General features: G+C 39.8%; 2 protein-coding genes across 4 annotated transcripts in view; one reads left to right on the top strand and one right to left on the bottom strand.

Annotated features, from left to right (window-relative positions):
- Positions 1 to 552: 552 nt before the first annotated feature.
- Positions 553 to 7,658, bottom strand: anapc16 (anaphase promoting complex subunit 16). Of its 2 annotated transcripts, none has more exons than XM_062055470.1 (4): positions 7,537 to 7,658; positions 6,995 to 7,144; positions 5,391 to 5,465; positions 553 to 872 (listed from the first exon to the last, which is right to left on the bottom strand). In XM_062055470.1, the coding sequence occupies exons 2-4, from the start codon at positions 7,134 to 7,136 to the stop codon at positions 763 to 765; spliced, it is 327 nt and encodes a 108-aa protein (XP_061911454.1). In that variant the 5' UTR covers positions 7,137 to 7,144; positions 7,537 to 7,658; the 3' UTR covers positions 553 to 762. The 2 variants fall into 2 exon arrangements, with proteins under 2 accessions (XP_061911454.1, XP_061911453.1); XM_062055469.1 differs by having other exon boundaries at positions 555 to 872; positions 7,507 to 7,644.
- Positions 7,659 to 7,701: 43 nt separating this feature from the next.
- The window catches only part of ascc1 (activating signal cointegrator 1 complex subunit 1), a 31,255-nt gene continuing 25,594 nt past the window's right edge, over positions 7,702 to 13,362 (top strand). For both annotated transcript variants that reach the window (XM_062055457.1, XM_062055456.1), the window contains exons 1-5: positions 7,702 to 7,911; positions 8,527 to 8,629; positions 8,699 to 8,796; positions 8,880 to 9,058; positions 12,252 to 12,385. In XM_062055457.1, coding sequence (XP_061911441.1) covers positions 7,797 to 7,911; positions 8,527 to 8,629; positions 8,699 to 8,796; positions 8,880 to 9,058; positions 12,252 to 12,385 — 629 coding nt within the window. In that variant the 5' untranslated portion in view covers positions 7,702 to 7,796. The remainder of the gene's footprint in view (positions 7,912 to 8,526; positions 8,630 to 8,698; positions 8,797 to 8,879; positions 9,059 to 12,251; positions 12,386 to 13,362) is intronic.

Here is a 13,362-nt window from a genome sequence, read left to right as displayed (position 1 = left end):
AAGTTAATGATTATTTGCAAAAAAAAAGTAAGTTTCTCATTCCGAACATTAATTATCTTGTCTTTGCAGTCTATTCAATTGAATATAAGTTGAAAAGGATTTGCTAATAATTGTATTCTGTTTTTATTTACCATTTACACAACGTGCCAACTTCACTGGTTTTGTAGAACAGCAGGACTGACAATGAATCTACCGTATTTGCAATGAACTTGATCTTAACTCTTCAGTTCCTAAAGGTGTGGATTCCTGGAAGGTGTTTTTGTGGATGTAGAGCACAGAACAAACTTTTGAACCTCCACCCCGCCCCCACTGGATGTAATAGAAACTCGGTCCAGAGGCGTGTCTTTGCCAAGCACAGTGGGCCGTCCTTCCAAATTCGCTCTTGCGACAGGACATTCTGTCCGCTCCACACCCTCCTCGTCGCTGGGAAGAAAAATAACCCCCACTCACGTAGGCCACAACATGGGGAACAAAACGCAATGTTTGCTCACTGATAGGCGCCGGTGACATCACTGTGATGCAAAACGTTTCTTTTATCGTCATCTCTGAGATTAGAAACACCAGGAGGAATGTCCTAGAAAGAGTTTTTATTATTATATACATGCTCTTGTTTTGTTAGAGCGAGCGGCGGCGAGGACAATCAGTCACTGTCATGGACTGTTGCAACTGCTGAAATGTCAATCCCACATTTGCATAAGAAGAGAATAGAAAAACACATCACATATTAGCAGAAGCAAATGTGTCTTTTTGTGTCATTATTATTTAGGACGGCGTGAAACCCAGTAGCTGTTCGATGGGTTTGTACCGCCACTCGTCCGCTTCCAGCTCCTCCACCAAGCTCGCCAGTTTCTCCATACGGGACACTTGTTGATCTGCAGGGACAAAAGGTAAATATGAGAAAGTAGAAATGCATGATAACAAACTGTCAAATATACAGTACGGGCCAAAAGTTTAGTCACACCTCCTCATTCAATGCGTTTTCTTTATTTTCATGACTATTTACGTTGTAGATTGTCACTGAAGGCATCAAAACTATGAATGAACACATGTGGGGTTATGTACTTAACAAAAAAAAGGTGAAATAACTGAAAGCATGTTTTATATACTCGTTTTTTTCAAAATAGCCATACTTTTTCGCACACTCTTGGCATTCTCTCGATGAGCTTCAAGCACACCTGTGAAGTGAAAACCATTTCAGGTGACTACCTCTTGAAGCTCACCGGGAGAATGCCAAGAGTGTGCAAAGCAGTAATCAGAGCAAAGGGTGGCTATTTTGAAGAAACTAGAACATAAAACATGTTTTCAGTGATGTCACCTTTTTTTGTTAAGTACATAACTCCACATGTGTTCATCCATAGTCTTGATGCCTTCAGGGACAATCTACAATGTAAATAGTCATGAAAATGAAGAAAACGCATTGAATGAGGAGAAGGTGTTTCCTAACTTTAGGCCTGTACTGTATATTTTTCTCATTGAGTGTGCAACATATTGATTTGAATGTATATTTAAATAACACAATTTAAAATATTTATCGCAACTACCTTCAATGCTGGAGAAGTAGCATTTTGTTAGACTTTACTATGAAATATAATAATTTTCCAGGCCAAGGATCCCCAAATTGACAGAGAGATGAAGCATGCACCCCCCCTTTATATACCGTATAAGTATATGCGAGTATACACGATCGCTAATCGCTAGCTGGAAAATGGCACCCTAATCGCTAAATCCTTCACGCAATCATGCAACGCCAAAATGACATCAGTGAAAGTTAAATCAAGCGGTACAAGCTTTCTACATAGCCATCACTGGCCGCTAGCGTGCTAATCGCTAGCTGGAAAATGGCACGCTAATCGCTAGCTGGTTACTGGCTATTTGCGAGGTGGTTACTCAACCACTAATTGGTAAATGGCCACTGGCGCTCTAATCAATAGCGGGCAACTAGCACATTAATCACTAGCTAGCAACTAGCACGCTAATCACTAGGTGGCAACTAGACCGTTAATCGCTAACTGGCCACTAGCATGCTAATGGTTAGGTGGCCTCCAGAGCACTACTTGCTAGCTGGCCACTAGCATGCCAGTCGCTAGTTAACAAAAAGCATGCTAATTGTTTACTAGCCATTAACGTGCTAATCCCTTGCTACACCTACTCAGTGGCCCAGTGGTTAGAGTGTCCGCCCTGAGATCGGTAGGTTGTGAGTTCAAACCCCGGCCGAGTCATACCAAAGACTATAAAAATGGGACCCATTACCTCCCTGCTTGGCACTCCGCATCAAGGGTTGGAATTGGGGGTTAAATCACCAAAAATGATTCCCGGGCGCGGCCACCGCTGCTGCCCACTGCTCCCCTTACCTCCCAGGGGGTGATCAAGGGTCATGGGTCAAATGCGAAGAATAGTTTCGCCACACCTAGTGTGTGTGTGACAATCATTGGTACTTTAACTTTAGCTACTAGTGTGCTAATAGCTAGGTGGAAAATAGAGCGCTAATTGCCAGCTATCTGAAACACTGACATGAATATAATATAGTTATTCATGTTTTTATTTGAAAAACATTTGGAAAAATTGCAGGTGGTAAAAATAGTTGTGTGCCTTGGTTTTCACAGTTTTCACATGTCCAGTTACCCTAACTCATTACCTCCTCTGAAAAATGTGGAATATTCCACAAGTCACGTGGTCCACAGGAAGTTGTTGGAAAATATTCCTTGACATACAGTATATGTGTGATATATGCAGGGTCGCTTCTTATCATATGCAGATTACAAGCTGTGCGTAGAGCCCTGCCATCCGTGTGGGGCCCCGTTTCGCGGGACGAAGTGCATGCAAAATGTCAATGAATGTAAACTGGTCTTTCAATGAAATTGACAAGACCTTCAGGTCCTGGGGAACCTGCCAGTCATGACGGAACTTTTGTTGCTGGATACATGAGGGAGAAGTGGAGGGTTGTGTGCATGGTGATTCTTTTCGTTTGGAAATCTATTTGGAACTGTGATAACAGGTCATCTGTTTATTGGAATAAGCGTTGCTCTTGTCTATTGACAAATTCGATATACATCGGAGCTTAGTTTGAGAGTTTCCTTCCTACCTCTCAATGGGGCACCGCCAGGGGGCGACCAATCAGTCTTCCTGTTCTGTGTACTACTGTATACTGTATGTCTGTTCTTCGACGGGTTAGACTGAAAATTTTGATGCGCCGTATTTTTCGGACTATAAGGCGCACTTAAAATCCGTTAATTTCCTCAAAAACGGACAGTGCGCCTTATAACCCGGTGCGCCTAATGTACGGCATAGTTCTGATTGTGCTTACCGACCTCGAAGCAATTTTATCAGGTACATGGTGTAAGTGTGACCAGTAGATGGCAGTCATACATAAGGGATAGTGTAGACTGCAATATGATGGCAGTAAACAACACCAAAACTTTAAATGTTCCATTGAGAATATGGAACATTACACACGGCGCTCAAAATTCTGTCAAAATGTTTTTAGTACGACTTTGGTAAGCTATGAAGCCGCACCGCCTGATGGATTATCGGCACATTAAACATACCAGTATTATTATGGTGTGTGTATAAGGACCGCAAAATGGCACCTATTAGCAGACATATTACCTGGCGTTTTGTTTCGCAATATTATGCAAAACCAACTTTTCTTACCTTCTAGTACCTGCTGATGTGTATTTAGGATCTGCTTAAGTCCTGAAAATGTGCGCCCGTCCGCAATTGTAGTCCGTGCAGACACCGTAGTCATAAGCTTCTTCTTTTTCTCTATCTTCTTATGTGGCATTCATCTTCCACTGTTGCCATTTCTAATATAAAGTAGCGTAAAGTTCTTACTTATATGTGTCAGTAGACTAGCAATTAAAGCAAGAAACTGTAGTGGGTTTACATTATTCACCCATGGAACTTTAGTTATTAGAGGGTTCCGGTCAGACGGTTTTTCACGGGACACATTTTCGGCGTTGATGTTGCATTATTGAGCCACGGATGAGGAGATGCTGCTTCGTTATTGATTGAAGTAAAGTGTGAATGTCATTAAAACAGTTAGCTCCATCTTTTGACACTTCTTCCACTCCCGTCCTTGCAAGCTACACCGCTACAACAAAGATGACGGGGAGAAGACGCTGTCGAAGGTGAGCCACGTAAATAAGACCGCCCACAAAACACCGCATCCTGAAGCGACTGTCAGAACGCTACTTGAAAATGGTCTGTAAAACATAATCTATGCAACATTTTGACCAAAGAACCACCATTACATGTTATGTAGACCACAAGATAGTGTTTTACATTTAGACAAAAATCATAATATGACCCCTTTAATGCACCTTATAATCCGGTGCGCCTTTTGTATGAAAAAAGACCTGAATAGACCCGCTCATCGGCAGTGTGCCTTTTAATCCGGTGCGCCCTTTGGTCCGAAAAATACGGTACTTTTTCATTTCAATGACAGTAAAGTTATATTCTATTCATATTAAATTTTACCAAAACGCATTCCTAGCCCCTTATCCTGTTTTTGACATTTCGTGAAACCTTCCTGAAAATCTTTCAGTTATTTTACTAACTAGCTGACAGACAAACCAGCGGCAGCGATGAACTCCTGGCAGAGGTAAAAACCAAACAAACAAGAGTTCAACATATGTTTTGAGTAGTTCTACACTGTTGGCGTTAATGCACTTTTTACACATTGAAATCAGAAAGGACGCAAATTTCCGGAAGTCCGCGCGTACCCGGGATGCGGATTTGTATTTTTTTTTTACCGACCCTTTGCTTGTTTTTTCTAGCGATTATCGGTTTCGGCCGGTGTTTTTTTATTTATCTATATTTGCCGAGTCAAATTTCCGTGCACGTTTATTGCGCTTTATTGGTCGACTTCAAAGTAATGAACTTTCCGGGACAATTTCTTAAATTTAGATTCGCCGAAAGTTTTAACAATCACAACTACTGACTTAGTTTGCACTCGGACAAACTGAGGTATGTCTCAGAATGATCCATGAAGGAAAGAAGAAAGTGAATGAATGTTTATAACCGAATAAATTTACATAAGAATAAAAATTTGTTTTCTTTTGTATTATGTTAATTAATAACGTTTATGACAACCTTTTTCCAAAACACAATATAGAATGTGAGATATAACAGGATAATGCATACATTTATCATTTGTTTTCAAAACGCTTACAAAAAAGTGGCAACCCAAAAATGTACTGTGGGACCCCATTTTTTTGACTTGATAGGGTCCCTGGGACCCCACTTTGAACATTCCTAGCGCCAACACTGGTTCTACATGTGTATTATCAGATTTAGAGTCGGGGGAAAGGCAGAAACTGAAGGTTATTTTTAGGGTTTTAACCAGCAAATGGCAGCTTTTCAGTGGAATGGAATGTTTTTGTGTTACTTACCGTGTTTGACCTGCTTGAGTGCAGACGCCACTTGGTAGCTGAATACAGACTCGCATAGAAACCTGTCAGATCCGTCTGAAAATCAAAAACGGTAAAAGACTTGAAGAAAAAGTGTATTCATGACTAAATTTAGCGTACCAAAATCTAGAACAGGGGTGTCAAACGTACGGCCAGAGGGCCGGATCAGGCCCGCGGGATGACTTTCCTAAGTATAAAAATTAACCTGACATTTTTTTAATGAATGGAACAGCTGTTCTAAATGTGTCCACTGGATGTCGCAATAGCAATTCTTTGTATCTTTGTACATGATGCTACATATGTACAAAATTAACCACATGATGTTAGTACATCAATCGAGGAAAATGATCAAACTACATAAATAACATCTTGTAATTTGATTTTGATCAAATGTTTCTTATCTTGATGGATTGAAAATTGACACCAATGAGTTGACTGATGAACATTATCACATAATTTATTCAGAAAATATAAATTACAACAAATAAATTATTAACCGCAACATGTAAGTGTAAAAAACAACAACAGCAACATTATGATTTGTACTAGAGATAAATACTTTAAAATGTGATATCGGAAATTATCGGTTTCAAAAAGTAAAATGTATGACTTTTTAAAACGCCGCTGTACAGAGTGGTACACGGACGTAGGGAGAAGTACAGAGCGCCAATAAACCTTAAAGGCTCTGCCTTTGCGTGCCAGCCTAATCACATAATACCTACGGCTTTTCACACACACAAGTGAATGCAAGGCATACTTGGTCAACAGCCATACAGGTCACACTGAGGGTGACGTATAAACAACTTTAACACTGTTACAAATATGCGCCACACTGTGAACCCACACCAAACAAGAATGACAAACACATTTCGGGAGAACATCCGCACCGTAACACAACATAAACACAACAGAACAAATACCCAGAACCCCTTGCAGCACTAACTCTTCCGGGACGCAACAATATACACCCCCCCCCAAAAAAACCTGCCCACCTCAACCTCCTCATGCTCTCTCAGGGAAAGCATGTCCCAAATTCCAAGCTGCTGTTTTGAGGCATGTTAAAAAAAATGATGCACTCTGTGAATTCAATAATAAATATGGCAGTGCCATGTTGGCATTTTTTTTACATAACTTGAGTTGATTTATTTTGGAAAACCTTGTTACATTATTTAATGCATCCAGCGGGGCATCACAACAAAATTAGGCATAATAATGTGTTAATTCCACGACTGTATATATCAGTATCGGTTGATATGGGAATCGGTAATTAAGAGTTGGACAATATCGGAATATCGGATATCGGCAAAAAAGCCATTATCGGACATCTCTAATTTGTACATTTGTGCTTGTTCTATTTTTAAACAAAGAAAACAATCTGAAGTTTTCTTTATTTTTAAGTTATCGTGCCGCGATTTTACCAGTCCGGCCCACTTGGGAGTAGATTTTTTTTTCTCCACGTGGCCCCCGATCTAAAACGAGTTTGACACCCCTGATCTAGAAGATGCCTGGTGGAATACATTGTGGAGCAGCATCAAAGACAATGCATTCCTGTTTATTCGTGCCAAATCATGTATTCAGACACATACCTTCCATCATTTCCCCGGCCCCTTTAGGGTAAGTGTACAGCACCTTCCGAGGGGGGATAAGCTCCGAGGCGCTGAACCCTGAGCCGGTCACCGAGCTCCCGCTGACGCCTCCAGCGGAGGAGGACGAAGAAGACGCTGCCATTAATTACCCTGTGCGAAAATTAAAATTAATCAATCAGTCATCAATCCATCAATCAAAGTTTATTTATATAGCCCTAAATCACGAGTGTCTCAAAGGGCTGCACAAGCCACAACGACATCCTCGGCTCAGATCCCACATCAGGGAAAGGAAAAACTCAACCCAATGGGATACAATGAGAAAAATTGCACATAATTATCAATAAAATTAACGTGTAGTAACTATTTATGCAGGTGTTAGCATGATATTATCAAGCTAGTGCCACATTTTTAATAGCAAGCCACTGCGACTATTAACTACAGTAATGGTCGCCCGTCAACAACACAATACAGTATTTCATCTTTGTTATGTCAAGGTTAGCAACCAATATTACCGTCAATGCGCGTAAAAACTAATAAAATACTTGATTTGTTTCTGTACTCCCGACTTGTTGACGATGCTTAGCTTCCTAACAGCAGCTTCCCACAACGACGAGACGCTTTACGACAGGAGCAGAGCCGTAAAGTGCAATCCTGTGTAGATCTAACAGTCATCTGGATGGCGTGATGTCATCACAAATGGCCGCTCCAGCTCGACTGTAGATCTATAAAAACATCACTACCGCAAAGTAGTTGAACTCGTTAGCCAAGCCAAGCTAATATATAAAGTGACAACCTTTACATTATGGATGTATTACGCCCCCCGCTGATAAATATACAAGGGAGAATATACCGAAAGAATATCACTAAAGATGAGCAATATGAAGAAGAAGAGGATATTTCCTATGTAGGACCGCCAGGTACAGTAAATGTGTCCATTGCGGCATTAGCGCACTTAGCTAACTTGTCAAGTCGATCTGTTTACATGTGAGTACACCGCTGAAGTAATGTGATTAATTCTGCTTAATTGTTGTTGTTAGGTTTGTTTCGAACATGCAAACATTTACTAAACGATGCACATGTTTCCATTGACGACATGTCCGAAAAGGACTAGGAAGAAGCATCCATCCATCTTCTTCCGCTTATCCGAGGTCGGGTCGCGGGGGCAGCAGCCTAAGCAGGGAAGCCCAGACTTCCCTCTCCCCAGCCACTTCGTCCAGAAGTGTACTTTTGTAGTTATTTCCTCACAATAACTCAGATATGGTAACACTAGCGAACAGTAGAAAATATGTAGTGATTTTTGGTCCAGAACATATTTAGCTTTATTCATTATTGAAGTGTTTCCTGCTATCTTATGTTTTATCATTTTTATATGAGATTTCCAGTTCATTTTATTGCACCCAAAACTGTAATCTTAAAAATTAAATATGTCAATTGTAGCATTAGCGAATCAGTCAGGTGAGTCTGTTTGCACATTGTCACCCCTCAAGTAAAGTGAGAATAAAAAGGATTATTTGTGCTTTATTGTGTTTTAGAAAATGAGGAGTTTGACACAGAGGAACCGTGCGACACACACTTCATTGAACAGACCGAGAGAGGCTTCCAGTGTGCCGTTGATGTGCCAAGTGTTCTATACAAGTGAGTCGTGTAAAAAATACTTACTGACATAGCTCGATGGTACAACATGTGTGCGTCTGATTCCGACAGATACATCATCGGGAAAAAAGGAGAAACGCGGAAACGCCTGGAGACGGACACAAAGACGTCCATCAGCATTCCCAAACAAGGACTGGAAGGACCGATTGGTAAGAATTGGAAACAAACACAAATCGCTGAATCCAAATGTTTTTTTAAGAGGATGTTTTTATGTTCCCTTTTCTTTGGACAGTCATCACAGGGTCACACCAAGCTGCAGTCTCGTCGGCCGTCACAAGAATTGAAATCCTCGTTGACAATTTCCGGAAGAAGCAACCGTTTACGCATTTCCTTTCGTTCCCGCTCAACGATCCCAAAATCCAAGATGGTTTTCTGAGTTTTAAAGATGGTATCTTGGAGCAGTGTTCGCAGGTACTACCCAACTACGATCGTCATACCTCATCATACCTTAGTTTACGTATTAAAAGGAAATGGATGGATGGATGAATACATAATCCAAAAATAACACAGAATACATTTTGTAGAGAATATTTATAGTTGTACATGCAGAACATGAGGCGAAATGCCATAAAAAGTGGATGAGCGCAGGGTTTCCCCTAGATTGCCGCTATATACACTACCGTTCAAAAGTTTGGGGTCACCCAAAGAATTTTGTGGAATAGCCTTCATTTCTAAGAACAAGAATAGACTGTCGAGTTTCAGATGAAAGTTCTCTTTTTCTGGCCATTTTGAGCGTTTAATTGACCCCACAAATGTGATGCTCCAGAAACTCAATCCGCTCAAAGGAAGGTCAGTTTTGTAGCTTCTGTAACGAGCTAAACTGTTTTCAGATGTGTGAACATGATTGCACAAGGGTTTTCTAATCATCAATTAGCCTTCTGAGCCAATGAGCAAACACATTGTACCATTAGAACACTGGAATGATAGTTGCTGGAAATGGGCCTCTATACACCTATGAAGATATTGCACCAAAAACCAGACATTTGCAGCTAGAATAGTCATTTACCACATTAGCAATGTATAGAGTGTATTTCTTTAAAGTTAAGACTAGTTTAAAGTTATCTTCATTGAAAAGTACAGTGCTTTTCCTTCAAAAATAAGGACATTTCAATGTGACCCCAAACTTTTGAACGGTAGTGTATGTAGTGGTGGGGGTGTGGCTAGGGGCGTGGCCAATATATCATCATATATGACATTATAATTTTAATTTGCACTGATGCATATATTTTCTTTACAAAGACTAAACAAATGATTTATATATATTTAAAGAAATATGTGTTAGTTATTAATAATAAAAAAAATTATATTATCAGAATCTGCTTTATTGGCCAAGTATGTTTAATGCACAAAGAATTTGACTTGGTAGAATGTGCTCTCTTTGTTCAATGCAGTTTTATTTGCAGCTGGTTATTGTAAAAGGTAAGGGCTATACTATATTCTGCCCTCCCTAAATGTTGCAATTTAGTTCGCCAAATATGCAAATAGTCCTTTGAATTAGAAATGAAAAAAAATAACTTGAAAGATGTTTTGTGTGAAGCACACCAGGGAAAGTACATTATAAATACACATGAAGGTCACATACATGTGGGAATTGCAATATAGTTTGGAATAAACTGAAAAAAGCAATTCAGTTAGGCAGGATGAACGTTGGCTCTAATGCCGCTAGCTTAATGCTAACGTACAATGGACTAGCTCATTGACAAGCTAACCCAAATTAGCATGGCCAGTCGCATGACACATACAGACAGTCATTCACACTAACATTCATGTCTATGGACAATTTACAGTCTCCATCCATCCATCCATTTTCTACCGCTTATTCCCTTCGGGGTCGCGGGGGGCTCTGGAGCCTATCTCAGCTACAATCGGGCGGAAGGCGGGGTACACCCTGGACAAGTCGCTACCTCATCGCAGGGCCAACACAGATAGACAGACAGACAACATTCACACTCACATTCACACACTAGGGACCATTTTAGTGTTGCCAATCAACCTATCCCCAGGTGCATGTCTTTGGAGGTGGGAGGAAGCCGGAGTACCCGGAGGGAACCCACGCAGTCACGGGGAGAACATGCAAACTCCACACAGAAAGATCCCGAGCGCAGGATCGAACCCAATTAACCTAAATTGCATATTTCTTTAATGGGATTAAGCTGGAGTACCCTGAGAAAACCCACACACGCACGGGAGAACATGCATTGCACACTCCACTAAGACGTCCAAACGGAAGTACAAAGACGCTCATGGCATAAAGTTAGACGGTATTGTCAGTAGGAATGTCAAAAGAATTAGGGTAGTTTACACAAGCTTGAACAAGAACTGCCTTAATTACCTTGAAATACCTTTCTCTTTAACTTCTTCTTTTTACTTTTGCCAGATGTCTACTCCGTTTAGGTGCGCAACCAGCTGTTGCATGTTGTTTTTTTGTTTTGTTTTGCAAAATAAAGCTTAGATGTAAATTTCTATGATATTTGAGATGTTTTTCTAACTTATTATGGCCAATAGTAGGTAAATAATATACTAAACTTAAATTAGTTTTTATGTAAAAAAATAAAATAGAAATGTTTTAATGTAAATAAAATATACATATTTTGAAGGTGTGGTGGTGCATCACGATCAATTACATGTAGGGCAGGGGTGTCAAACTCAATTTAGCTCAGGGGCCGTATGGAGGAAAATCTGTGCACACACGGGCACACTATGGCATTAAAAATAAAAAATAAAGACAACTTCCGATTGTTTTCTTTGTCTTACTTTGGCCAAAAATAGAACAAACACATTCTGAAAATATTACAATAAAAATATAGAAAAAAATACCGGCAGCGGTAAGGTTTAGATGCATGAAGGAAAGAAGAAAGTGAATGAATGTTTATAACTGATACATTTACATATGCATAAAAATTAGTTTTCTTTTGTATATTGTTTTTTAATTAATTAAGTAACGTTTATTACAACCTTTTTCCATAACACAATATAGAATGTGAGATATAACAGGATAATGCATACATTTATCATATGTTTTCAAAACGGTTACTCCATTTTTTATGACTTGATGGGGTCCCTGGGACCCCATTTTGAAAATTGTAGTATTGGTGCGTGCAAAACAGCAGCAGGCTGCTGTGGCCTGCGGGCCGGTTCTAATACTAATCAAATATCATCCCATAGATAATTAATTTGCGGGCCAGATTTGACCTGTGGGCCTTGACTTTGACACCCCTGATGTAGGGGATACCTTGGAATGAACCATAACTTTTACCTTTCTTGAATATGCTTTTTGGTGTAGATGGCGATGAGCAGAGAGGTAGAACAAGAGGGGCGAGCTACATGGATGATTTTTTTGTACTTTGCTAAGAGTTATTTCTTGAATTCAACAGTGTTTCTCACCTTCTTCATCCAAGTGCTGGCACTCACAACGTTCTTTGGCCTCGTAAGATTTTTTGTTTTGAGCCTTCTATTCAGGATTCACAGGCAAACAAACTAGTTAAAATGCAATGTTTGGCCGCACGATAACAGACGGTATATGAAAAGTGGTTCGTCCAAAAACCGAGGTACTGCCGTAATGTGTATCATTCAGCAGCCACAGTGTCTTGCTTGATGTGTGCAGGATCACGGAGTAGATGGAAGCATTTTTCAGAACCCTGCAAAGCTGCACCTGACGGTCGGTACTCTCACGCTGTTGGATGACACGGAAGTGAGGAAAGCATGCCAGCACCTTCAGGAGTGTCGCACTTTTATCAGGTACATGTGTTGCTACAGTAGTAAACACTGTTTTTATACAGTAGTACCTCAACTTACAAGCTTAATTTGGTCACTTGTATCTCAAATGAACATCTCCCATTGAAACACATGGAAATCAACTTTATTGGTGCTTGCTTCCCCCAAAAAAACATAATTTAAACATGTTTTAAAAATAAAAACAAACATTTACAGTAGAAAATAAATATTGTATGAAAGACAATACAATAAAACGGGTGTTAAAAGTTTTTCCACCAACGGCCGCATTCTAAAAGTCAAAGCATGAGGGGGCCATTTTGATGCTGTTTTTATTTTGCAGTAAGAACAAATTGAAAACACATAATGTGTATATTTAAAAAAATAACTTTGTGTCAGCTTTGTGGATTTTTTTTTTCATTTCATTAATTTATTTGCACAAAAATAAATATAGCCTCTCCAATACAATATCGTCGTCCAAAAAACAATAGTAAATTTAGATGAAAATGAGAAACAACGTAACATGGTGTGTGTCCGAGAAGGAACAGGAAGAAGTACAAGCTTATAATGTCCTGCCCCATCACTCAGATGTAATAATAGTAATAATAATCTGATTTCTTTTCAACAATACATATTGACTTTATATAACAATATTTGGTATATACACTACCGTTCAAAAGTTTGGGGTCACCCAAACAATTTTGTGGAATAGCCTTCATTTCTAAGAACAAGAATAGACTGTCGAGTTTCAGATGAAAGTTCTCTTTTTCTGGCCATTTTGAGCGTTTAATTGACCCCACAAATGTGATGCTCCAGAAACTCAAATCTGCTCAAAGGAAGGTCAGTTTTGTAGCTTCTGTAACGAGCTAAACTGTTTTCAGATGTGTGAGCATGATTGCACAAGGGTTTTCTAATCATCAATTAGCCTTCTGAGCCAATGAGCAAACACATTGTACCATTAGAACACTGGAGTGATAGTTGCTGGAAATGGGCCTCTATACACC

Source organism: Entelurus aequoreus, linkage group LG08 (assembly GCF_033978785.1).
Source record: "Entelurus aequoreus isolate RoL-2023_Sb linkage group LG08, RoL_Eaeq_v1.1, whole genome shotgun sequence".
NCBI lineage: Eukaryota > Metazoa > Chordata > Actinopteri > Syngnathiformes > Syngnathidae > Entelurus > Entelurus aequoreus.
Note: the sequence above shows the minus strand (reverse complement) of the source record. Positions and strands in the feature narration are given on the sequence as shown.